Here is a 27,989-nt window from a genome sequence, read left to right on the forward strand (position 1 = left end):
CAAATACACTGTCTGCATTTATTCTCATTTGTAACCGCTTTTAATGGTCCTCTGAATAACTTCTACCTTGCTCCTGTAAATTATACTAATAATAATAATACTGAATGTACCTCTCTCACAGGCAGTGCAGCTGGGGTCTTTCTCATTTCTTCACCTCAACACTGTTATTTTTCTAACATTTGTCAGAAACGCAAGAATCCTGACCTCAGGTCAGTGTCTCTAATGTGGATTAGAAAAGTCGGTTTCTTGGAGAAAATACAGCTCAAAAGTTGTCACTTTTTAAAGTGTGTTTACAGTTCACCACCACCAGATGTCACTATTTACTCTCGGCTATTCATTTCCATGGGAAAAAGAATAAAAGGTAGACCAAAATCGTGAAGTTGAATACAATCATCCGTCTCCTAAAGTACTTGAATATTTAAAGTTACAGCTGTGTTATAGCCTACTATTACTACTGCTACTATTAGGGCTACTACTATCACTACTTCTGTTAACAATAATAACAGCATGACAACGCTAATTTTTCTTTATAGTTTTAGTTTCATTTAATTAATATTTTTTACTGCAAGAACATGTAACCATTAACAAGATATGGACTGTATTCAAATTAGTAAGTAGCCTACACAAAAAAGAGAAAAGGAGTAGAGGGGTTACATCACAATACAGATATATAGAGGGACAGGGGATAACTGCAGTCAGAGAAACTAGATAAATAACGCAGAGATTTTATTGATCAGAGTGCGAGTTGTTTGAGTTGCTTGTTTCTGACTCCCGCCACATGTATTTTGTGGTGCAGGTCCCATGTCAAACCGAGGGGGGCGCTCTGCCTCCAGTCTTCACAGCAGCACTGACTGAAGGGAGAGAGAGCTTTGTGCCGAAAACTAGAAACCCAACCTGTGTCAGACTAATGAATTAAAACGGCCCACTTGAGAGGTAAATACTGAGGAGGGAATATTCGGCAAATGTCCGCAGGTTTTGGTCGTAGTTGTATATGTGTAAATGGGTTAATTTTGCATTTATTAGGGTGTTCAAAATCATCCGTGGGGGCAAGTTGGTGGTGAGTGAGAGGAGGGCTCAGGGCGACGGTAGCAGCCCTTTGCCTGTAAACTAGCGGCAGTAGGAAGCGATGCGTTGAAGTTGAAAAAAAGATAGAAACAAGTAAATTAGCTTCATTTTTCAACTTCATAAAGTTGTTGCATTTGTTTGAAACCACAGGAACTAGCCACGAGAAGAGGTGTTTTAGGCAGAGATTATAGGATACTTCACTTCCTCTCTGATTGTTTCTAGCTGGAGATGTGATGGGTATCTGAATAGTTTGCGGCCTAGGCCAGCAAAGTAGGCTAACCAGTTAGCTAGCGTGGCTAGCGCGATTAGCCGCTAGCTAGCTAGGATCATCTGCTAACATTACTCCTCTCCCGCAAAATGCTAACCGCTAGCCAATGATGTCTGCACTGCAGCTAGCTAGCTAATTTGATACATAGTAGCATTTACTGGCTGTGCTCGTATTTTTTAAAGTGTTTATATAATAGTTGCATAGTTCAAGTTGCTGTACCGAAAATAGTAGTCGAGCTTGTTTCTCCAGCTAAACGGTGTTTCATGAGAAATTTACGTAAATGTGGAGCTGATATTTAGCTGGCTATTTTAGCATGCAAGCTAGTATGCACAATGCTGGTTTGATTTTGGCTTCTATCTGAAAACTTTCTTCAGGTAGATTATCCCAAAATGTCCCGCGATTGTTTTGTAAATTTTGGGTGCAAACGCATTGATTGTAGGCTGAGAATTATTCTTAAAATGAGGTTTTTGATAAGTGCGGTAGAATGGTTGTGTTGAACTTTTGTTTTCTGACCTATAGAGGCCAGTAGAAGACCGTGTGGATTATACATCAACAAGCATGGAGTTCCCGCAACAGCAGAAACCGGCGGGGGACGGAAAGATCGTCTATCCGCCGGGAGTGAAAGAGATTACGGACAAGATCAGTAACGATGAGGTGGTCAAACGGTTGAAGGTAGGGAAAAGGATTTTCTCCCTGTCAAGCTGCCTTTGGCACAAGCTATAACCCCATCTTCTACTTGTAACTATCTCTTGAACCTCCTCAGAGCAGTGTCCAACCCCTGGCACAATGCCAAACCCCCCTAACTTTGTAAACACGGATGTAACGTTAAATTCATGAGGCCATTCCCACTTGTTCTGTATGAAGACAATGAATCTCTTTATCCAAATCTGTAAACGAGATTTTCATAAATGGCATCACAGTGCCATTACTGAATGAATCCTTGAATATTGTTGGAGTAGTGTGTGACACATTTCAAATTTTAAAACGACAACCCCATTATTCAGTGTATTGTGGATCTGATAGGGGTCCTCAACTTTTCCTGGCATAAATCTCATCACCCATTAAGGTTGGAGAATTGCAATGACCCCAAAATGTGAAAACATGAAATCTGAATCTTTCATGTTGAAGTGATGTTTACTGTATGAGCACAAAACGGTGGTTCATTTCTAAGAGAGACCGAAACAGACAGCTGCAGATAATAGCAGCTTTCTGCTGTGCCATTTGACCAGTGCATGTCAACATTTAAGAAAGATAGCATGAAATATTTGCGTGAATGCTTTCCAAGGTGTATTTCCATTGACCTGCCATAAGTCAATTAAAAAGTGCTGGATGTAATGATTTCACACCTAAAAGAAAAACTCCTTGAGGCTGTCGAACAGAATTATTGTGGTTCAACTGTTTCCCTTATCAAATAATGGGTGTTGGAATAAGGTGAAACAATGATCCCCATTGAGAAATTGGGTCATCGCAGCAGCACATAGTAATAGGATACAACAATGAGAAATGGAATCTAAATGGGAAGTAGTATAAAGACCAGAATACGGTAAATGGACTTTATATAAAGCATATAACGTAAATGGGGGTTATGCAAGCAACATGTATGACTGAAAAGAATGTGAGGAAAAGTATGGATTGTAGCATAATTACAGTGTGCAAGATAACATCAGTAAAACTTGCTGAGGCAAAGAAAGAATGAATGCAGGACACATACGATATGAAAATACACCAAAAATATGAAATAATTGTTGCAGTTTTCCCCGATGCACACGTCCTGGCCTGCAAAAACAAAATGGAGATAGGCTTACTGCAAAGAATAGCCAATAACCTATTTGTCAGATTATAGCAATTATTTTGGGACAGCTGTAGTATTTGCCTTAGTTTGGTGCAGGGAATCTATCCTGTTATCCAACTCTCTAGACTCTACATTTTTGCTTCATAAAAATTGAGTGATTTCTTTGTTTTTGAGCATCAACATGAGAGTTAAACCTTACAGAAGCGCCCCTCCCCTCCCCCATGCTTCAAAACCATGGCAGTGGTAACCCATTTAAGAGCTGGCATCTGTGTGTCGATGTTCACAGAGATCCTGTGACTTTGCTTAATCATCCTAGTATGTGCACACCAACATTCATGGTTCCCTGCCATCATAGGACTGTGTTTGGGACCAATTTTAGGACCATAAAGCACATTGCACATGGGCTTGACAAGCTGGCGGCACGTGCTGAATGGCAGCTTGTTGGCAAATTATTTGGCGTGTGTAAGACAAATTTAGACCTGTGCTGTCTGTTGTTGAGAGTTGGAGAGGCAAACACATACTGCATGCGCAGTAACTTGGCTCATGGTTTATCCAAAGTCTGTAGTTTGGTGGAAGAGACTTACACTCCTGTTGTACCTCTAGCAGAGCAGTCAGCAAATAGTCACTATATTTCATGAAGTTTAATTATGTTCTAATTTTGTGGTGCATGGCAGTCCAGGCCTAGCTTACTGCATGTATGGAACCCAGGGTTTCCCCAGAAAAGTTGTTAGACCAGGGGTCAAATGCAAGGCAGGTCCAACTTGACGCAAAACCATAATTGTGGAATTGTGGAATATTCCATAGGGCCTTAGGCTAAAGTTAAAAAACTGAATTTGAAAACCTGCAAAGTTGTTTATTAATTTAACACAAAAAACAACTTAGGCTTTCAACTGTTTTTCTTTTTCCCTGAGAACATAGATAAAATGTGAAATTATAAAACGTAATTTAACTCTAATGAGTTTTGAACAAATTATCCAATGCTTTTCCTTATTATGTCTTTGAGTTACAGTTGCATAAAACCCATCCTTCAGGTGACACTACCATCACGTTTTTACAGTGTGCCTTCTTACAGCTTGACAAGTTTGTACCACAAACTGTTGTGGCACAAAAGTTTTGTTGTTACCTTCCATTCGCCTTGTGTCTTTAGACGAGCACCTTGAGAACACCCTGAGCAGAAAGGTGCCCTACGTCACTGTCTGCTTTTTCTCTACTGTCCAATTGGATCAACGGTAGAGGCGGGACGTCTCTGACTATTATAAACAATAAACATGGTGGATCACCCGGAGCTTTACAACTTCACAAACCGGAGTTATCATGATCTAAACTGAAAACAGCAAGGCTGAAGGCAGCTGCACTCATCTTTTTATCTTTTTAACTTTGGATACATTTTTATTGTTTATAATTATTGTATAATTTAGCTAAATCATGTTGCTGCTAGCCAGCACAGTAAACGACTGATTGAGTGACTGACAGCAGTTTGTCAGCTGATTCTGTGGTTGCCTATTGACAACAACACAAACAAGCAGCAGGCTGATATTTTTAACAAAAAAAGGGAGTGCAGCGCACCTCGCGTTGTTCAGCTGTAAAAATGCATCATGTGATCGGGTCCTAAAGCTGCGATCTGATGCATGTAGTGCAATTACCATTATTGACAGAGTTGACATCGCTGTCCGCATACAACATTGTTGACTGTAGTCAGTCCCTTTGCTGTTCGCATTTGCAGTAATGTTAAATAAAGTGATGTTAGATCCATTTATGTATTTTTACTGCCAATTGGCTGAGCGGGCCCGGCCAGTAATCCACTGGGAACAAAGATCTGGTAGGACTTTACACTAATATCCATTTTTTCTAGTAAAACATCATCATTTGTCACAGCAAATATTGACCGGTCCAAAATAAATTCACCCATGGCTGTTTTTTATACTCAATATCCTGGGAATATCCTCAGTATCTTAGCACAGTCTGATAGAGACAACAAACGTGATACAGAATGCATAAGTTTGTGGAATTACTTTATTATACCAATTGGCATTTAGGCTTAAATTTTCTTGGCGTGTGGATAGGCAAGGTTGTGTTAGTCATACATAATGCAGAAGGTTCCCACATCGAAACTGTGCAAGCGAGGGCCTAGTTATTACTTTATTATTGACTGCAGAGCTATAATCTGCAGTCTGCTATAGCTCTGGTTCTGCTCTCATGGTAGTAAAGTTTTGAGTTTGCCTTTGTCTTGGCCCCTACAAGCCCCACTTCTCTGGATAAGTAGCCTGCTGTGGGAGTTGGATCTGAACTCCTGACTTTTGAACATTTCCATGGTCAGTTCAGGTGGAGGTTTGTATCCAGTTCTTGTTACAATCACATCAGAGTAGGGATGCACCGATATATCGGCCGCCTATTGGTGTCAGCTGATATCGACTTTAAAAAGCAATATCTGCATCGGTCCGATATTATTTTTACTGACGATATTTGGCTGATTGTGGAATAGGCATTTTTGTGACCTTTTTTCTAGGAGTCTGTCACTTAATACAGCTGTCAAATTAGCAACAGAATAAAACTATCATGGTCTTTTGTTTAAAAGCAGCTTAATTATCTTAAGATTGTCTTCATTTGTACTAAGATTCTTACAAAAGTGCATATTGATATTAACCAATATGGGTGAGAAGATACTGGATGTCGGTATCTGCCTCAAAAAACACATCAGCGCTGTATCTTCTGGTGTTTCTCAGAATAGGACTGCTAAAAGCTGTAATGCTACCAAGAAATATTCACGGTTTAGCACGGTTTTCAATAGAAGCACAAACTGCTATATATGCACACAGTCATATATATGCATATACAGTAGTTTGCATTTTTAAATCAGATCCTCTGCTTTGCTTATAATTATTCATGCCTTGCGGTGGTATTTATGAAAAGAGATAGACCTACATTTACTGGATTTGACTAACAAGCATATTTGGAATCTTGATCTTATTTATGTAATTATAATATATTTTCTTCTTCTTTTTAAAGATTTTTTTTGCCATTCTCACCTTCATTAGATAGTTAAAAATAAGGAGACAGGAAAGAATGGGAGAGAGAGAGAGGGATGACATGCAATTAATGTCTAGGGCCAGATTCAAACCCAGGACGTCACGTTTATATGGTGTGAGCCTTAGACCACTGAGCCCAGGATGCCCATAAAATATTATTTCCAGGGCATTACACAGATATGACCCTCTAACTTAATGCCTTCATCAAAGCTCCAGTTGTAGCATAAAGAGACTAAATAAAGGTGTTTACTAGTTTTAAAGGTAGTCTGTTTCCTAAATCTACCCGGTGGCGAATTGAACTCACATTTCCATCAGCACAGGCCGGTCATGCACTCTTTGATCTATCAAAGGACGGCACAGTGCACAAGAGTACAGGGACAGAAGGGAGGCTGAGGAATTGGGACAGAGCGTCTATTTGATCTGACTGTGTATTGTAGAGATTTGTGCTTCAAACCGCATTCATTTCTCAGAGGTTAGAACAGTTCCTTCACCTTCACTGACAGTTCATTACTCTGCACTACTGAGGCTTGTCTGAAGAGATGCTCCATTCTTAACATTCAGCACTGAATCTAATTCCATTTCAGATCTGTTATTCTTCCATAGGCACACTAGTCTGACTGCACATTGTATTCTGACTGCACACACTATACTGACTGCACACACTATACTGACTGCACACTGTATTCTGACTGCACACACTATACTGACTGCACACTGTATTCTGACTGCACACTGTATTCTGACTGCACACTGTATTCTGACTGCACACTGTATTCTGACTGCACACTGTATTTTGACTGCACACTATTTTGACTGCACACTGTATTTTGACTGCACACTATTTTGACTGCACTGTATTTTGACTGCACACTGTATTTTGACTACACACTATTCTGACTGCACACTGTATTCTGACTGCACACTGTATTTTGACTGCACACTATTCTGACTGCACACTGTATTTTGACTGCACACTGTATTTTGACTGCACACTGTATTTTGACTGCACACTATTCTGACTGCACACTGTATTCTGACTGCACACTATTTTGACTGCACACTGTATTTTGACTGCACACTATTTTGACTGCACACTGTATTTTGACTGCACACTATTCTGACTGCACACTGTATTTTGACTGCACACTATTCTGACTGCACACTGTATTTTGACTGCACACTGTATTTTGACTGCACACTATTTTGACTGCACACTGTATTTTGACTGCACACTATTCTGACTGCACACTGTATTTTGACTGCACACTATTCTGACTGCACACTGTATTTTGACTGCACACTGTATTTTGACTGCACACTATTCTGACTGCACACTGTATTTTGACTGCACACTGTATTTTGACTGCACACTATTCTGACTGCACACTGTATTTTGACTGCACACTGTATTTTGACTACACACTATTCTGACTGCACACTGTATTCTGACTGCACACTATTTTGACTGCACACTGTATTTTGACTGCACACTGTATTTTGACTGCACACTATTCTGACTGCACACTGTATTTTGACTACACACTATTCTGACTGCACACTGTATTTTGACTGCACACTGTATTTTGACTGCACACTATTCTGACTGCACACTGTATTTTGACTGCACACTGTATTTTGACTGCACACTATTCTGACTGCACACTGTATTTTGACTGCACACTGTATTTTGACTACACACTATTCTGACTGCACACTGTATTCTGACTGCACACTATTTTGACTGCACACTGTATTCTGACTGCACACTATATTTTGACTGCACACTATTCTGACTGCACACTGTATTTTGACTACACACTATTCTGACTGCACACTGTATTCTGACTGCACACTATTTTGACTGCACACTGTATTTTGACTGCACACTATTCTGACTGCACACTGTATTTTGACTGCACACTGTATTTTGACTGCACACTATTCTGACTGCACACTGTATTTTGACTGCACACTGTATTTTGACTACACACTATTCTGACTGCACACTGTATTTTGACTGCACACTTTATTTTGACTGCACACTATTTTGACTGCACACTGTATTCTGACTGCACACTGTATTTTGACTACACACTATTCTGACTGCACACTGTATTTTGACTGCACACTGTATTTTGACTGCACACTATTCTGACTGCACACTGTATTCTGACTGCACACTATTCTGACTGCACACTGTATTTTGACTGCACACTGTATTTTGACTACACACTATTCTGACTGCACACTGTATTTTGACTGCACACTGTATTTTGACTGCACACTATTTTGACTGCACACTGTATCTTGACTGCACACTATTCTGACTGCACACTGTATTTTGACTGCACACTGTATTTTGACTGCACACTGTATTCTGACTGCACACTGTATTCTGACTGCACACTGTATTTTGACTGCACACTATTCTGACTGCACACTGTATCTTGACTGCACACTATTCTGACTGCACACTGTATTTTGACTGCACACTGTATCTTGACTGCACACTATTCTGACTGCACACTGTATTTTGACTGCACACTGTATTTTGACTGCACACTGTATTTTGACTGCACACTGTATTTTGACTGCACACTGTATTTTGACTGCACACTATTTTGACTGCACACTGTATTCTGACTGCACACTGTATTCTGACTGCACACTGTATCTTGACTGCACACTATTCTGACTGCACACTATTCTGACTGCACACTGTATTTTGACTGCACACTGTATTCTGACTGCATGCTTGCTTGCTCGTAGGGCTTCAACCCCCTGCCGTTTATCAGATGGTTTCAGAGCCGGTTGCATGAACTACAGGTTTAAACTTAAACTTAAGTTAAATGTTTTGCAGAAACAACTGAACTGAAACTGAAATATATGATTGAAAACATCTCACTTAAATTTTCTGACTGAACTGAAACACTATCCAAATAAACTACAATGAAATAAGGACACAGAGAGAGACGCACACAGACCCTACACCACAAGGCCCACATACATGTTTCTGTGTAGGGAGCTTTCAACGGCTGGATTGTGACTGTTTCAGCTAAGAAAGGCTGTGTGTGTGTGTGTGTGTGTGTGTGTGTGTGTGTGTGTGTGTGTGTGTGTGTGTGTGTGTGTGTGTGTGTGTGTGTGTGTGTGTGTGTGTGTGTGTGTGTGTGTGTGTGTGTGTGTGTGTGTGTGTGTGTGTGTGTGTGTGTGTGTGTGTGTGTGTGTGGAGGAGGAGGAGGAAACGTAGTGAGTGTGGTGCTCTGCAGCCTGCTGGAGCGGTGTGCCCATCCCCCACTCCACTGGCGGCCTGGCTGTTGAGGGAGCTCCTCTGCTCCACTGTGCCTGGCAGCCCACACACACTCTCGCTCACCCATATGCACGCACATACACACTCATAGAGGAAGTGGTAGCTGTAGTGTTGGGCCCTAGTGCCTGTCCATGAGAATTTGGATGTGTGATAAGATTTGTGTGCGTGCAACCTCCTGAGTGAAATAAAGTGTTTTTGACAGCAGCTTTCCTGTTTAAGATTGCACAACTCTGTGTTTAGATATGAAAGTTTATAGGATAATTCAGATTATTTTCAACCTGGGCTTTATTTTGCCATCATGTTGCTCAATTCTAATCAAAATTATTTAATAATTAATTCACCGTAGAACTACATATACAGTACAATACAATCCAAAAGGGCCAAGTGAAACTCAGTCAAATCCAGAAGCACCCAAAAATGTCCTTCTCAAAACATTAACACTTAGATTGGAAAGAAACCTGCTTACGTCCGATTTGTGTATGTTTGTTGAACAAGTGCGCGCAAGTAGAATGTTCTCTCATGCCATGTTCACGTCATATCAGATATTATGGATTTACGGTAAATATAAACTACCGACTGAGAGAAAACATTCATGTCAACCTCCTAGTGGTAATTACTAGTAGGAGTTGTTGGATTTTTTTGCGGGCTTTGATATCTCCTACTTAACATCACAAATTGTGCAAATGTGCAAGCAGTTAACATGGCAGCAAATCCACCAATGTCGGCAGTCCAAGACAAAAATCTAAATGATCTTATATTCACACTAATACATATCTCAACCCTACTTACGAAAAGCTAGCAGTATCTGCTGCAGTTTGTTTATGGTTGATTTTAAATTCATAAATGCAAATGATTTTGGATGTGGGTGTTCCAATGAGTAAAAAGCGTAAAGAACACTTTCAAGCTGAAGCGTTGAAATCCCGTTCTTCCGCATCGTCTGATGTGACGTGAACATGGAGGAAGAAAGGCAGTCAGCAGAGTAAAAAAGGAAATTTGTGAGCAATGCCAAAAAGTATCAAATGGACTATTATAACTGAAATGTTGTGTGATAATTGCTCAGTCACAGCTATTTATAGACGTGTAACTGAGTGTGAGTGTTATTTGGTGAATGGGCTCAACTGCTTGAGTTTCACTTTGGATTGTATCAGAGAGTAGGGCTCCCTGCAAACCAGGCAAAAAGCTCTACATTTAACTAATAGAAGAATTTTATTACCCATCCTGTTTATTGAAATTGAAATACAGAAATATCTCATTTAGATAACATCCTGAGTCAATACTTGAGGCATCTTTTGGCAGCAATTACATATTTTTGTCAAGTAGAGAGACAGGAAATATTGGGAGAGAGGGGGGGGATCATGTAACAAAGGTCGTGGGCCAGATTCATACCCACAACGTTGTGTTTACATGGTATGCACCTTAGACCACTTGAAGATCTAGACTTTGCTGATGACCTTGCTGTTCTCTCCTCAAAGCATATCCATCTGCAGGAGAAAACTGACTGTTCGCCAAACAGACAGGCCTGAACATCAATGCCTCCAAAACCCAAGTGATGTGCATTAATGCCACTCCAGATGCACCAATCACAGTGAATGGGGACACTCTCGACTATGTCGAGGAGTTTACCTACCTTGGAAGTCTTGTCAGTAAAGACAATGCAGCACAAAAGGACATCAGAGCAAGGCTTGGGAAGGCTCACGGTGCTTTTACTAAGCTCTAGTCTATCTGGAAGTCAAAGCAATACAGCCTAAGAACAAATGTCCAACTGTACAACAGCAGTGTAAAATCAGTGCTGTTGTATGGTTCAGAGTACTGGTGAGTGACAACACTTGACATGGAAAAAGATCGATGCCTTCCACAATGGATGCCTCAGGGAAATCTGCCGCATCTTCTGGCCTGAGAAGATCTCAAATGAACAGCTATACAAGATGACTAAGTGCGACAGTGTGGTGCTGGAGATCAAACGCCGCCAATTTCGATGGCTAGGGCATGTCTTCAGAATGGACCAGGATGTAATCCCTAAGGTTGCACTAAGATGGACTCCATCAGGGAAAAGGAAGCAAGGCCGGCCCAAAACAACTTGGCGGCGAACTGTGACAGCTGAGTTAAAGGAGATGGACCTAACATGGGGCGAGGCACAGCATGCAGCACAAGACAGGTCTAGATGGTGGCAGATTGTCGAAGCCTTATGTCCCACCAGGGACGAAGAGGATTAAGTAAGTTAAGTAAGTACCTTAGACCACTGAGACACCTGGACAGCCCGCAATTACATCTTTGAGTCTTCCTGGACACGTCTACGTCGACTTGGCACATCTAGATTTTGGGATTTTCTCCCATTATTCATTGCTGATTGGCTGCACTTCTATCAGGTTGGATGGGGAGTGTCTGCGACCGGCTATCTTCAAGTCATTCCACAGAGTTTCAGTTCAAGTCTGAAATTTGGCTGGGCCTCTCAGTGGTTTTCACATTCTTGTTCTGAAGCCATTACAGTGTTGATTTGGCTGTATACTCAGGGTCAGGGAGTTGGAACATAAACTGTCACCCCAACCTAAGGTCTATGGCACTCTGAAGCAGATTCTCCTCAAGAATTTGCCTGTACTTTGCTCCATTCATTATCCTTACAAGTCTCCCAGTTCCTGCTGCTCAAAGGCCCCCAGAATGATGCTGCCACCATCATGCTTTGTGGTAGAGATGGTATTATAGTGTGTTCAGATTATGAGCGACAAAGCCACAAGAAGTGCATGTACCTTGAGCTCCAGCACCTGCTGCTGAGCTGAATTTTTTGTGTTTCTTTCTCAATATATGAATAAGGTTGGATTATAGAGCACTGGGAACTGGTTTACTGCAAGAATGAATTTGTTGGTTGAGCCTTCATTGCGTCATTGGAGCATGAAGAAAGTTGAAATTGGCTCAACTTCAATTTGTAGCATTGCACACCCGTCATGCAGTGCTACGTATGTGACACACGCATGTAGCTCTGGGTTGCTGACTGTGTTGCTGACATTGAAAATAACTTGCTTCCAATAGCTTTGTCATAATGAGCACGCTGAACACCCTGTTGGATGTGTGATGAGCTCTGACTGGTTTCTACCCGATGTAGAGCTTTGCATTATGGCTGAAGAGTTCAAATTTCATTTCATCAAACCTCATAATCTTTTGCCAACAGTTAAACTTTATGTTTTTGATAAATATTTTTGAATAAAAAAACATTTTGACTATGCTATTGTGTGTAGATCAGTGGCCACAAAAACAATGTATTCCATTTTGAATTCAGGGTGTAATACCACAAACTGCATAAAAAGTCAAGGGGGTTGAATACTTACTGAAGGCACTGTATATGTAAGCTTCTCCTCTCCTGTGCATGACCTCCTCCACACATACACACACACACACACAGCTGCATGACCAGCTATTGCATGTCAAGCAATGTGTTATCAGTCAATAAATAATATATCATTTAATAAAATTGTTCACCAATGTTGATTAGTTGTCATTGAATAAAGTGAGCACCATTAATTTTACATGCTACTATTTCTAACTTCCTTGTGTCCCCCTCTACTTCTACCTCCCCCCCCCCCCCCCACCCTCTTCTCTCTTTGTCGCTTTCTCTCCCAGATGGTGGTGAAGACCTACATGGACATGGATCAAGACTCAGAGGAGGAGAAGCAGCAGTATCTGGGCCTGGCGCTCCACCTAGCCTCAGAGTTCTTCCTCAGGAACCCCAATAAGGACGTACGCCTGCTGGTGGCCTGCTGTCTGGCAGACATCTTCAGGATCTACGCCCCCGAGGCCCCCTACACCTCCCACGACAAACTCAAGGTTAGGAAGGCCAAAACAGACCCCGGGCCACTGTTGGAAATCCTCCACCTGTCAAACGACTGTGCTCTAACCTCCCAGGGAGTAGTACTCAATAGCCCAACTTCACTCAGTTAAGTCAAGTCAAGTCATCTATGCATATCCATTGGCAATCCCATGACAAAACCTGCTCGAGAAAATTGGTCTGATGTAGCAGCATTGAACTTCAATAGAGAAAGAGAGTAGGAGTGCCATGTTGCAATCTCCTCTAGTACTAACTGGCCAGAACTAACAAGTGTTGGCTGGAAATATGTCACGATGAACTCCATAATATCATAATATCAGTGTTCCCATGGTGCAGGACTGTGGTGAAAACACTGCTGACATTGTAAACTTTAATGACCAAGCTCTCAATTGCTGCTTCTGGAAAAAAAATCCACGGCTGGAGCCCTTACTAAGACTAAGTTTGTTTGGTAGAGCAAAAACCAGTACTTAATGTTCAACATAACAATAAACAAACATTTTATTCAGTCACATACTGAAAGTTTCAGCATGCCCCTTTATGTCTTCATGTCTCCAGGACATCTTCCTGTTCATCACCAGACAGCTAAAGGGACTGGAAGACACCAAGAGCCCTCAGTTCAACAGATACTTCTACCTGCTGGAGGTAAGGCGCTAATTTGGAAGAAGCAAGGACGGGCTACAGTTGTACGGAGGTGGGTGGGAGGAGGTGTGTAGCAGTACAGCTAACAGAACTGCTGAACCTTCCAGTTCAGTAGATGCTCCTACCTACTGAAGGTGTGGGAGGAGGAGGCGGCGGGGTGTATTGGGACAACTAAACAGAATTAAATAATACTAGGAGCACTCTGTGTAATTGATCCATCAATCTGCTGGAGGTATAGGAGTGTGAGAGGAAAGAGAAGGAAGGAAAAGGGAGAAATGCTACAGCGTTCTCTGAGAAAAGGGTGTGAGAGGTGGAAATAGGAATGGTGAGAAGGGATTGGTGTGTGTGTTGGGGGTGGGGGGTAGGTGACAGTTGATGAGGATTGCAGGTAGAGGAATAACCTGTTTGTTGATTTCCGGTGTGTTACTGTAGAACCTGGCATGGGTGAAGTCCTACAACATCTGCTTTGAGCTGGAGGACTGCAACGAGATCTTTATCCAGCTTTTCAAAACACTCTTCTCTGTCATCAAGTAAGGCCCTCAGCATCTCCTGCTGTATCCTGTTTATGTGTAATCTCTCCATTTCTAATGACCCTTATGTTTTCCCTCTCCATCTTTCTAACCACCAAACCCCTTTTGGTAGCCTTGGAATTAACCTGTTGCATTCAGATAGGCCCCCTTTTACTCCTGGCATTAACATGCGTCTCAAATCTGGATTCTACAATACGTCTCTACTGAACACATTGATAAAACATTGATTTTCACAGTTTTCACAGTGGCTGTTTGCCACATGTTTTACGTGCACTTCTTGGTTGGATCTGTACACAAAAGCTTATTTCTTTATTCATGTAGTATCTATATGTGGATTTCAGATGCTTTGCACTTTATTGATAATGTGGCAAATGCGTTTCTTATTGCCAGCAGTACTTTGGGCAATTGGATCTTCTTTCTCTCTCTCCCTCTCTCAAGGTCAAAGTGTGTCGCTCTCTAATGCCCCTCTGTCTTCCTCCGCAGTAATAGCCATAACCAGAAGGTGCAGATGCACATGATGGACCTGATGAGTTCTATCATCATGGAGGGAGACGGAGTCACACAGGAGCTGCTGGATACGATCCTCATCAACCTCATTCCTGCACATAAGGTGGGACACACACGCAAACACACATGCATACACACCCACCCACATTTACATACATACATATGCATGCATTGACAGCGTTCCTATGCAGGTCTGGAAAGTGTAGCGATGCGTGGAAACAAAGCATCTGGAAAAGTATCTAAAAATGCTGTTGTTTGGCCTAATACATATTTGACTATTTGACATTTTATGTACTTTTAGACCCCATGTTATTTCATACATTGTGATTTTTGTTGATATTGTGATATTTAAAGAATAATCTGCATCTGTAGAGTCATATGACCCAGTTGTCATATTGCTCAGCCACTGTCAGTTTATCTCATATTGGACACAAAATCTTCAAATCCTGTCAGTCAATGAATGATTGAGGAAAGTATGAAATTTTGAAACAAGTGTATAGGAACCTTATATTGATGATGCCAAGCATTTACACAAACATACACAGTCAGTTGAACTAATCGGTGTTAACCTATCCCTGGTCCAGAATCTGAACAAGCAAGCGTATGACCTAGCCAAGACCCTGCTGAAGAGGACCGTTCAGACCATAGAGACCTGCATCGCTAACGTGAGTACCAGCTAGCACTCTCCTCTAGATTACTTCTGTTATCTGCCTGCCTCAGTTGCTCACTCTTAGTCTTCCTCCATTTCTTTATTTCTCGCTCTTATCCTCAGTCTGTCACTCTAAATCTCTTGGTCTGTGCCTCGTTAACTTGTTTGAGTCTTTCTCTCAATCGCCCTTTCTCTTTTCCTCCCTCAGTTCTTCAACCAGGTGTTAGTGATGGGCAAGTCATCAGTTAGCGACCTGTCGGAGCACGTCTTTGACCTGATCCAGGAACTGTTCGCCATTGACCCTCTTCTGCTTACCTCTGTCATGCCTCAGCTGGAGTTCAAACTCAAGGTTAAACACACACACACACACACACACACACAGAATCACAGCTAAACAGAATCTTAGTTCATCTCACTTTAATTCACTTGAGATTAGTTCCTGTTGATCCCCTGCTCAAAAAACTATGGAAAAAAAAAAAAAAATACTGACCCGTCAGTAGTGTAATTTTTATAGCATGAGCTCAAAGTTCCGTTTTTGTTTTTGTATTGCTGTTGACTCATCTACACTCTAAAATATTGATAGCAAAAGGACAAGCCAGGTTTTAAAGCAACAATATGCAATTTTTCACCTCGAGTCAGCAAAGTGTATTGTTTGTCCCGCTTTCCTCCCCCTCAGTCGGGAAAGTTGACACCCCAATACTTGTCACTCATCTTGATGAGCTGTCTACCTTGAAACAGCATCTAGCCTGAGGCTGAGGTAACCGGCGTCTGTAAACACAGGCGTTAAAGAAGCAGACGACTAATGCAGGCAATCTGCAAAAAAAACCAAAAAACGATGCCAATGTTCACTCATGTTTTTGAACGGTTGTTGTCAGCTGCTTAGCTTAGACGTTTAGCTTTGCTGTTCTTTTTTCGTACCATTTTCCTCCATTGTTGTTGTTACTATGACTTCCCTGCGCTGTTGCTGCTAGCCTCATCTTGATAGCCACTACCCAGCTCACTGCTGGCAGCACCCATATGACACTCGCCCACAGCATGTTATACACCCCAAAACATCCTGAACCAATTTCAGACAAAGGGGAGGATTTAGTCATGTACACACAGGGTCACACACAGAAGAAAAAGTCAATCATGGCTCTTGGATTTTGTTTTGCTTTGAGGAAATAATAATGAGCTCTTTTTTGGCTTGCCCCCCCCCCCTTGAGGGAGGTCAGAACACTGGGTCAGGCTGGTAGGGATTCAGTGTCTTGTTCAAGAACCTTTCACCAGGGCAGATACTTGATGACACAAGCTTGAACCTGTGTTCTCCAGTTGAAGGACAGACTCAGTTATCACTAGCACACCCAATAATTCTGCGTGTTTTGTGTTTGTAGAGCAATGATGGCGAGGAGCGTCTAGCTGTGGTACGGCTGCTAGCTAAATTGTTTGGGGCCAAAGATTCTGAGCTGGCCACACAGAACAGACCCCTGTGGCAGTGCTTCTTAGGACGGTGAGTTACACATGTGCGAACACGTGCACACACATACACACACACACACAGTGATGCCAATACAGTTTCACACTCAGTTGTATTTGTCACTTGCTTACTCACTCACTTGCTCTCCCTCTAAACATGATGCATAATTCACTTGAATTCATTATGTATATATGGATGTTTTTCTCCATTCTCTCCAGGTTCAATGACATCCATGTTCCAGTGAGGCTGGAGTGTGTAAAGTTTGCCAGCCACTGCCTCATGAACCACCCAGACCTGGCCAAAGACCTCACAGGTGTGTTTCTGCCACAGTGTGTGTTTGCAGTCACATGTTTGTCTGACCTTATTATCTCTCCTCTCCTCTCCTCTCCTCTATACATGCTACAAAAATCCAATCCCATGTCCTTCTCTGCATTGTCCAATCAGAGTACTTGAAGGTGCGCTCCCATGACCCAGAGGAGGCCATCCGTCATGATGTCATCGTCACCATCATCAACGCCGGGAAGAAAGACCTCAACTTGGTCAATGACCAATTGTTGGGCTTCGTACGGGAGAGGACCTTAGACAAAAGGGTGAGACAGACATGCACACACTTGGCTCATACAGAAATCTATTATAACCAGGCAGGGAATGTACCTGAAGGATTTTGGGCATTAGCCCAGTGTGTCAATTCAGCTGCCATCTCCAAGCCCATTCTTTCAGTTGCCATTCAATTTTTAGGTAGTGAGTGTAATTGTATGCTGCCTAAGTCTGAATATTAATAGCCTTGGAGACCAGTAGAATTTCCATTTCTGAATCCTTAATCACATCTCACCCACATTAAAATGCAGTTTCTACAGTGATAAAGATGCTAACATTTTAACATACAGTAAAATTCATATGATTGGACAAAGAGGGTATGTACTGGAATTCACCTGGAATTGCACACTGACTTTCTCTCTGCAATACTCCAAGAAAATGAAATCAATTTACCCCTCTTAATTTCATCCTCATAATCTCCTGCTGTCCTCCCTGGCCTCTGTTTCTCCCCTCCCTCCCCTGGCAGTGGCGTGTGCGTAAGGAGGCCATGATGGGCCTGGCCCAGCTTTTTAAGAAATACTGTCTGCACCATGAGGCAGGGAAGGAGTCGGCCCTGAAGATCAGCTGGATCAAAGACAAGTTGCTGCACATCTACTACCAGAACAGCATCGACGACAAGTGAGCAAATACACAGATTATCATAATTATATAGATATAGAGTACTGTGCAAAAGTCTTAGGCACCCTAGATTTTTTATATAAATTTGATCTTAGATCTATATTTGTTTTCTTCATTAGTGTGTCAGTAGACTGCTCTTTATAGTATTTTTTTTAAATATTTAGAAACTTTTCATTACATTATTTTTGAAAGCATCTTCACTTTATTTAATTTTTTTTACATGTGCCTAAGACTGTTGCACAGTACTGTAGATATAGATATAGATATATAGTAGTCTTACAGTTGATACCATACATTGAAGGGTTGCCTGTAGAAGGAGACTATAGGAAAGATGGAAAGGATTGTAATGGAGTGTCATAGAGCAGCTAAGCTTGGTGATAAAAATACATATCTGTGACAATCTACACCGATGAACTGGCAATAAATGTCAAGCTTATTAGTGCAATACAATTATTGGGGCTCCCACGTTTGACCTTTCATTCTCCCTCTGTTTTTACCTCCTTCATTCACACTCTTCGTCCTTTCTGCAGGTTATTAGTGGAGAAGATCTTTGCCCAGTACATGGTCCCTCACAGTCTTGACACAGAGGAGAAGATGAAGTGTCTCTACTATTTGTACGCCTGCCTGGACACAAACGCCGTCAAGTCAGTAAACCTGAATACTCGCACATCTCAACAAAAACACCCAACCACATCTTAGATTCTCCACATGAACACTACCTGTATGTTTGAACCAGCACTACATGCAGTCATGTTGTCGATAACTATTCATTAAACTATAAACACTCTGTACAACAACATAATTACTGCACACTACCCTACAAAACACAAAACCACACACTGACAAGCTACACCTACACACAACATAAGCACAAAGTACACACAGTAACAGCTTAATAAGCACAGTACCACAAGCAGCGTACATTTATTTTCCACTCTTTTTTTGCCATCTCTCATTTTACTTTCCTTTCTCTAATTTATCTCTCTCCTCCTAGGGCTCTAAATGAGATGTGGAAGTGTCAGAACATGCTTAGAGGCCTCGTCAGAGAGCTGCTGGACCTCCACAAGCTGCCAGTTGTGAGTCTACACACACTCGCACACAAACCTCCTCCTACCCCCCCCCCCCCCAAAAAAAAAAAAAAAACAACACACACTGATCTAAGTGTCCCAATGCTGTTTGCATGATCTATGACCATCTCTCTCTCTTCCCTGGCAGTCTGAGGCCAATAACACAGCCATGTTTGGGAAGCTGATGACCATTGCCAGTGAGTTGGAAACACACACACACACACAAGCACATACATTGCTGTAACTTGTGTTTTTACCTAGATTTCCTCTATTCTATACAAGCACTTTGTCCTCTTTAAGAATGATAGATGTTTATTCCTCCTTTTATCCTCAATGTGTGTGACTCACTAATCCCAACTCTGCGTTTCCAGAGAACCTGCCAGATGCAGGCAAAGCCCAGGACTTCATGAAGAAGTTCAACCAGGTTCTCGGTGAGGATGAGAAGCTCCGAGTGCAGCTGGAGACGCTCATCAGCCCAACCTGCTCCTGCAAACAGGCCGAGCTCTGTGTGGTGAGAGGACACTGACATCAAACACACACGATTCTCGCATGCATGCTAACTCGCACACATACGTCTCTCACTCTTTCTCTCTAGCACATACATGCAGACTTGCATTAGTATACTTGTGAGGACTAAGTGTGCGTTAATTGTGACTTTCTGGGGAAGTGAGGACATTGTGGCAAGTCCTCCATTTTATGGTTGATATTAGGGTTGAAGAATGAATGTAGTCAGTGGAACGTCACCCTAGAATGTAGTAAAACAGAGTGCATCCACATATGCAGATATATGTACACAAATCCACTAATGGTGGTATTACTGGTGCATTGCTGTCTCTGTGCAGAGGGAGATCACTAGGAAGCTGACATTCCCCAAGCAGCCCACCAACCCCTTCCTGGAGATGGTCAAGTTCCTGCTGGAGCGCATCGCCCCCGTCCACATCGACTCCGAGGCTATCAGGTCAGTAAAACACCTGGCACACCAAACACACCAAGTATTACAATTCGGTTTCATTGTCTCAATTAAATCACAGATCAAATTGTTAGTACATGTTAAGTATACTCAAGGAATGAAATGCATTAAAGTTGATTTTGATTTAAATTGAAATGGGTGAGATTAGATAGTATTTCCTCTTCCATGAGATTTAAATGTCTCTTTGCACAGTACATCAAAACAGGGACAGTCACAGAATGACACACTAACAGAACATGTTCTACTATCCCAGTGATGGAGAGCTTTATGTACTCCCCCTGTGTCTTGGTGTGATTGTGTAACACTATGAACAGCAGGCTTTTCTCATTCAGTGAGACACCTGCTGGTGGTGGGGCGCAACTGTAGGCCTCAGACAGAGGACAGGTTTAACCCTTTCTGCTCAGTGGAAAAACACCATGAGAGAGGAAACAGACAGTCAAATTTATTTATATAGCCCTTCATCACAAGCATGTCTCAAAGGACTTTACAGAGAGCAAGCTTACCTAGATCTTATTAATCAACTATCAATCACAAAATGATGCAGTGCAGTATGCAATACTGAAAGACTTTTGGTATTTGTTCTGTTTTATAAATGTTATTTTATTGTCTAAGATATCAAACAATACAATTCCTTACCTGGTACAAATGGGATTAGATCGGTTTAATATTGGGATGCGATTGTTCACAATGTTTTCTTTTAGTGCTCTGGTGAAGCTGCTGAACAAATCCATTGAGGGCACAGCTGATGACGATGAGGAGGGAGTTACCCCTGATACGGCCATCCGCTCTGGCCTGGAACTGCTCAAGGTACAAGGCATGGGAAAGCAAGGAGGTTGTGTGGGTGAAAATTAGTGAATTAGGGAAGAATGAGTGGTTCAAAAAATGGTGCAATTAAGAGGATGTAGTTGAGGGTGAGAGTCCTGCTTCTGTTGTCCACTCTGGACTGGGAGTACAGAGGATATTTAGATTAACTTGCAGAGGGATTGGGTGAGAGTGAAGTAACTAAAGCTATGATAAGGCAACATTTTCTTAAGGTAGGATTGTACATTTTGAGAGAACTATAATTCAGACTGAACAAATGAATGGAAGAAAGAGCTGAATCAACTCAACTATGCTTCCTCACTCCTTTCTAGGTCCTGTCGTTCACCCACCCAACAGCGTTCCACTCAGCAGAGACCTACGAGTCTCTGCTCCAGTGTTTGAAGATGGAGGATGACAAGGTGGCCGAGGCAGCCATCCAGATCTTCAGAAACACAGGGCAGAAGATCGAGACGGAGTTGCAGCAGATAAGATCGTAAGAGATGAATGGAGAGATGGAGAAATTACAATAGACTTTGGAGTGAATACGTACAAATGATAATATGGACAAACAATCATTTGTCCTAAAGTTACACATTTTAATGAGGCAGAATGACCTCTGCTCATCTGGATTTTGAATGAAAAGACCATTCTGCTCGGAGTGCATAGATCTTCCTAATGTCTGTTCGTCCATGTGTCCATCAGGACTCTGATTCCCATCCTGCATCAGAAGGCCAAGCGGGGCACGCCCCACCAGGCCAAGCAGGCCGTCCACTGCATCCATGCCATCTTCAACAACAAGGAAGTGCAGCTTGCGCAGATTTTTGAGGTAGGGAATTGTTTTCCGACCTCCTGACTTACCAGGATTTGCCATGCATTACAGATAGATAACAGTAGTGTTGTAGTATGATTTTTTTTTTTTTTACATCTTCATCCTCGTTCTTCCTTCCTTTATCTCATCTTTTCTTGATCTGACTCCTCTTTTTCTCGATCACTCTTCCTCCCCTTCGTACATCTCCCCCAGCCTCTGTCTCGTAGTCTAAACGCGGACGTCCCAGAGCAGCTGATCACTCCCCTTGTGTCCCTGGGCCACATCTCCATGCTGGCCCCGGATCAGTTCGCCTCGCCAATGAAGTCCATTGTGGCCAACTTCATCGTCAAGGACTTGCTCATGAATGACAGAGTGGGTAGAGATCAGGGTCGTAGGAATAGGCAGACGTGCTTACATGATCACATGCATACACACTCATACACTTGCACATAGTTTTGCATTCCCATTGCATTGTCACATATACGTATTCAGAATTTCCATATTTGCATTATTTTGTAACATACACAAAACAGAACTGATGGAATCTCTTCGACTGTCAGAAGTGTGTGTATGTAAATAAAGAATGAGGATGTGGTTGTGACGTGCCTCTATGTCTCCAGTCAATGGGGAACAAGAACGGAAAGCTGTGGACAACCGATGAGGAAGTCTCACCTGAGGTTCTAGCTAAGGTAAGAGCAACACAAGTCTGTCGGCTTTATTTCACCTCTTGTCTAACCTGTATTAGCTGAATGATTTGGATTAGTCATTTTTACGTGCTTGACCGCGAGTTGACAGCTACTGATGAAGTTGTGATCATGTATTGATGACAGAGATCTGCTTATGGTTTGTATCATGGTAGTAAATACAAAACCACAACTTTCTCTAATTATTTATGCTCTCCCTATTCCCCCAGGTGCAGGCCATCAAGCTGCTGGTGCGCTGGTTACTGGGGATGAAGAACAACCAGTCCAAGTCAGCTAACTCCACCCTGCGCCTGCTGTCAGCCATGCTGGTCAGCGAGGGAGACCTCACAGAGCAGAAGAAGATCAGGTAATCCTGGGGTTAAAGGTGCTGGGATTTAAATTCAAATGGAGATTAGTAAAATTAATTCAGGGGTACACTTTGGGGAACGAGTGTGCCAGTTGAGTTTTTGAGTCTTTAGTTTTGATTGAAAGTTGTTGGGGTTTTTTTGCTCTCTTTGCTCTCCCTCCCCCCCTCTCTCCCTTCGTCCTCTCTTCCTCCCTGCAGTAAGTCAGACATGTCTCGTCTGAGGCTGGCTGCAGGTGGAGCCATCATGAAGCTGGCCCAGGAGCCCTGTTACCATGACATCATCACACCCGAACAGTTCCAGCTCTGTGGACTCGTTATCAATGTCAGTCTGCACTGTGTGTGTGTGTATGTGTCTGTGTGTTTAGGAATCTCATCTTGAAGTCATTTTTTGATTGCAGTATTGACATTAATGTAGTGTATGTGTACACAAAGAATATCGATTTTTCCACTTGTTGTCAATAGCATTAATCTTGTTTAAACCCTTTCTACGATCTTTGAGTGATGTGAATTTCTGCTTCGTATTGTAACATTCCATTAAGTCTTGTGTCAATTCTTCCTGCATACAGGATGAGTGCTATCAGGTTCGTCAGATCTTTGCCCAGAAGTTGCATCTGGCTCTCGTCAAACTGCTGCTGCCCCTAGAGTACCTGGCCGTCTTCGCCCTGTGTGCCAAGGACCCGGTCAAGGAGCGCCGTGCCCACGCCCGACAGTGCCTCCTCAAAAACATCACCGTCCGTAGAGAGTACATCAAACAGAACCCACTCGCTCATGGTTGGTCTAGAACACTTAGCAGTAATACACCTGTCCATGCTATATATATATATATATATATATATATAATTTTTTTTTATTTATTTATTTATTTTTTCATATTTTTTGTGAGATGACCACACACTGCATAACTTTAACATTTTAATTTGTTTTGCATTGGACAGCAGTTAAATTAAAGACCCTAGTGGCACTAAATTGGGTCATATTACTGTTTTCTGTCTCTCCAGAAAAACTTGTGTCCCTCCTTCCCGAGTATGTGGTTCCCTACATGATCCACCTGCTGGCCCACGACCCAGACTTCACAAAGCCACAGGAATATGAGCAGCTCAAAGACATCAAAGAGTGAGTGTACACACTACTTGTTTCTATACTTGCGAGGGCTTTTTATTGATCTTTGTTTATGTCCTAAACTAAGCCTAAATCTAACTCTTAAATGGATTTCAATGTGGAGGATCTCCCTTACCCTGCTATCCTTGTGAGCACATGTTTTACTCTGCGTTACAACTCTGAAAGAATGCACACGACTGATGTTGACCACAGTTGTGTCATACAGCATCTGTATTATGTGTGTGTGTGTGTGTGTGTGTGTGTAGGTGCCTGTGGTTCATGCTGGAGGTGCTGATGACCAAGAATGAGAACAACAGCCACGCTTTTCTGAGGAAGATGGTAGAGAACATCAAACAGACCAAGGATGCACAGTGTCCTGATGACGCCAAGGCCAACGAGGTACACACATGCACACACACACACACACACAGAAGTACACAAGTATACCCAATGGCAAACATGAGATACACTCACAAACCTGATAACCCTTAGGCCAAGGTGGGGAGCACACAGACAGAGCACAAGGCTGTTAAACACATAATTACTTTGAAATAACCTGAAGGCCAAAGAAGCAAATAGAAATTAAACAAACTATGCTAATAGTGTGACTTGTGTTGCTATGGTTACAGAAGCTGTATATTGTGTGTGATGTCGCTCTCTTCGTCATCGCCAACAAGAGCACTGCATGCCACCTGGAATCACCAAAAGACCCCGTCCTACCTACCAAGTTCTTCCTTTTGCAGGACAAGGTAATACACTCACACACACACACATCTCTCACACATACACACACACACACACACACACACACACACACACACACATCTCAAACAAAAGACAAGACCAATATCAACCATAAACACAACCTTTTCCTCATGGAGACAAGAAAAATGTCCACACACAAATTTAAAGACATGGTTTAGCAGTCTGTGCTAATCAAAGGTTCTTCCTTGTAATTTTGCTCAACAGGACTTCAAAAATGATAAAGACTATCTGACTGCAGAGACGAGACAAGTTCTGCTCACTGGCAAGGTAAATGCAGAACATCTATGCTTTTATTATTTTTTTTGAGTCATATGCCTTAATTATTTTTATTTTTCTTCCACCAGAGCCTCTTGAAATGGGAACATAATCTGTTGAGAAGATTTATAATCCACATTCATTACTATTGCTGATAATTGTCCATTGAAATGACCACATGCAACACAATCTTTTTAATTACTTAAACTTTTTATTGCAAGATTTTTGACATTTTGACCACTCTAAGTTGTTTTTCAAAGGAGAGTTCCTAAGTGTTCTCTTAAAAGTATCCATATGAAAATATAGGCGTTAATTCTGTGATATCATCAGCCTTGGATGGATTGAGATGGATTGCAGATTGAGTTCAGCTTGTTTGATTAAGGGTGGAGGGGGGCTAGACCTACACGTGAAGGTGACCATTGGGGTGTGAGTGATGTACTAAAGCATGAACCACCCCTTCCCCCCTCACGTACCTTCCTCTATGCAGCCTAAGACAACTCCAGTGCTGGGAGCTGTGAACAAGCCTCTGACGGTACCAGGAAGGAGGATCTTCACTAAGACCACCGCAGGCTCAGACACAGCCAGCAACGCCAGCACCAACTCCCAACTGAGCTCCTCAGCCATCAATAAGAACAGGTAGACACACACACACAGACTCTATTTCGCTATCACACACACACTTGAAAAGATTGTGTACTTCATCTGAGTGATTTTAAACTTTCTCCTGTAGTAACAGTAATGCTGCAACAGAGCCATCAGAGAGCAGATCACAGGAAAACAATGAGAACCCAGTCATCAAGAATGACGATGGGAAGAAGGTAAGCTCAGACAGGATCGCCAATGTCTGCTGTGAATGCTCGCTTATAGTGCAGTCACAATATGCAAGACTTCCCTTTATCGCCATGCGGTGTGATTGCCACTTCACGTACTGTTTAGTCATCTTTACCGAATCTCTCTGTCTCTATCTCTCAGGAGGAGGCAGGTCAGAATGCGACCCCTGACGCCACAACGGAAGCATCTCCCGTCAAACGACGTGGCCGTCCGCCCAAGTCGGCGGCCGCTGCCCCTGCTGTAGCAGCTGAGAAGGAGGGAGGCGCGGTGGCAGGGGGCGGGGCCGGCAGAGGCAGGAAGAGGGCGGCTGACCCCGTCTCCGACCAGTCGGGAGAGTCAATCAACATCAAGATGTCAAAACAGCAGCAGCAGAAGGATGAAGGGACGAAGAGACAGATTGACTTGCAGAGGTAAGTGTGGAGAGGGGAACAGGAGTTGAAGAAAGGGACCAGAAGGTTTTGGGAATAGCTGGTGGATGTTGGGATAGAGAGAGGAACGGGGGAGTAAGGTCAGAAAAAAGATGTGGGGAAAAAGTTACTAAAGACAGAATTCACTCACCTGTTTAAATACAACTGCACAAAGCTGGAGCTGATGCAAATAAAATCTCTGCTGTGGGCAAAGATAAATGAGTAACTTAATCTTATTAGGTAAATGAGAATTGATGAAGAAGGGGAAATGTTCAGGAAAAAGGGAGAGGATTGACTTTGTTCTGTGTAGTACCAGTTTGTGCCTGTCTGCCCGATACCAAATTAAAACGCCCTAACGCTGAGATTCCACACAAAACCAACCTTCTTCAGCAGTCAGCTCTTCTCTCTCGGCAGGTGGCCATGCCTGAGCAGAGAGAAGGATAAAGTGAGAAAGAGGGAGCCAGAAGAGGAGACAGGGAGAGCTTTAGGGAGAGTGGCCCTCCTCCTGGGCAGTGAGGGCGACACTGAGCGAGAGCTGGAGTCCAGCCCAGAGTGCGTTATCTCTGGCAGAAAGGACAAAGAGAGATACCCCCCCGAACAGGGACAGGCCGACTGCGCGGCCTGGTCCGCCACATGCAGTCAGGGAGAGAGCAAGTCTGCGAAGAGGGGAGCGCCCTCTGGCAGGCAAGGAGAGACCATCAGTGGAGACAAGACAGGCAGACTGGCAGTGAGTTGGTTTAGTCCAGGATGTCTGTAAATACTGTAGTGTGGCACAGGGGCAAACAGGGCTGGCCAGGTCTTACTCATTATCTGTCAATCAATTGCCAAAATGCACCAGACTAAAAGGATGATTTGTCAGGTTGGTTATTGGTTAAAACAAATTAATTCTTTTGATCTCACTTTACAATAGTTTGCACTGGCTCTGGCTAGCCTCACATGACCCTGCTGTGAAAATGTGACTAGTGTTGGTCCTAACGCCATAGGCTGAGTATCTAGGGCTTGCATTCACACAGGTTTAAAAACAGTGACTTGGGATCACTTCTTTGATCACATGACCTCATGAACTTGGGTGATTTTAAGAAGCAAACTGGTCTCAATTTGGTCCTTTAAAGCTTTATGCTTTACACCCCCTGATATCCTTCACAGATTTTAGGTATTTGAAAGATAGTGTGCTAAGCTTAAGATGGAACAGGGCACTTGCTGCTTCCGTAGGCCCTCAGATCAGGGTTGATTTGTATTAATGTTCATCATTCTGCGTTAGGACCGTCTTTTTAAGTCACTTTGACAGGAGCATGAACACCAAAGATGATTTACCTGACATTCGCTCCAACCTTTGTTCTCTTTCAGGTAAAGAGGAAATCGGTGAAGGCAAGATCAAAACTGTAGAGAATGGGCCAGACTCTCCTCATACCCCCTCCCCCTCTAACCCTACATACATGCTCCTCTGACTCTAAAGCTCTTCTGGACACATGATGGACCTTTCTTACACACATATTCACACACACACACACACACACACACGCACACATCACATACACCACTGATATCCTAGAAGGTTTTAAACACCTTGTAGTCATGATTTGAAGCTCATTGTATGTAGATCTTACTCTCAAAAAACATGTTATTTTTTTCCCTTTGTGTTTGTTGCTCTTTGCTTCTTTTGTGG

The 27,989-nt window shown here is 42.5% G+C and overlaps 1 protein-coding gene across 2 annotated transcripts; it reads left to right on the forward strand.

The window, feature by feature from the left end:
* The first annotated feature begins 841 nt into the window (after window positions 1–841).
* On the forward strand, window positions 842–27,989 carry pds5a (PDS5 cohesin associated factor A). Of its 2 annotated transcripts, XM_071541011.1 has the most exons (34): window positions 842–933; window positions 1,853–2,005; window positions 13,071–13,274; window positions 13,831–13,917; window positions 14,347–14,444; window positions 14,928–15,054; window positions 15,536–15,616; window positions 15,809–15,949; window positions 16,974–17,089; window positions 17,275–17,369; window positions 17,501–17,646; window positions 18,120–18,271; window positions 18,802–18,915; window positions 19,266–19,347; window positions 19,487–19,535; window positions 19,710–19,849; window positions 20,181–20,296; window positions 21,010–21,115; window positions 21,442–21,602; window positions 21,812–21,935; window positions 22,131–22,289; window positions 22,538–22,606; window positions 22,831–22,967; window positions 23,166–23,289; window positions 23,534–23,738; window positions 23,966–24,080; window positions 24,332–24,464; window positions 24,695–24,814; window positions 25,035–25,097; window positions 25,573–25,721; window positions 25,822–25,903; window positions 26,058–26,326; window positions 26,738–27,050; window positions 27,671–27,989. In XM_071541011.1, the coding sequence occupies exons 2-34, from the start codon at window positions 1,892–1,894 to the stop codon at window positions 27,707–27,709; spliced, it is 4,230 nt and encodes a 1,409-aa protein (XP_071397112.1). In that variant the 5' UTR covers window positions 842–933; window positions 1,853–1,891; the 3' UTR covers window positions 27,710–27,989. The 2 variants fall into 2 exon arrangements, with proteins under 2 accessions (XP_071397112.1, XP_071397120.1); XM_071541019.1 differs by lacking the exon at window positions 26,738–27,050 and having other exon boundaries at window positions 25,816–25,903.

The sequence above is a fragment of the Centroberyx affinis genome, unplaced genomic scaffold (assembly GCF_046629955.1).
Source record: "Centroberyx affinis isolate AG114_WGS23_722 - 3 ecotype Tasmania unplaced genomic scaffold, CSIRO-AGI_Caff_v1 ptg000214l_1, whole genome shotgun sequence".
NCBI classification, from domain to species: Eukaryota; Metazoa; Chordata; class Actinopteri; order Beryciformes; family Berycidae; genus Centroberyx; species Centroberyx affinis.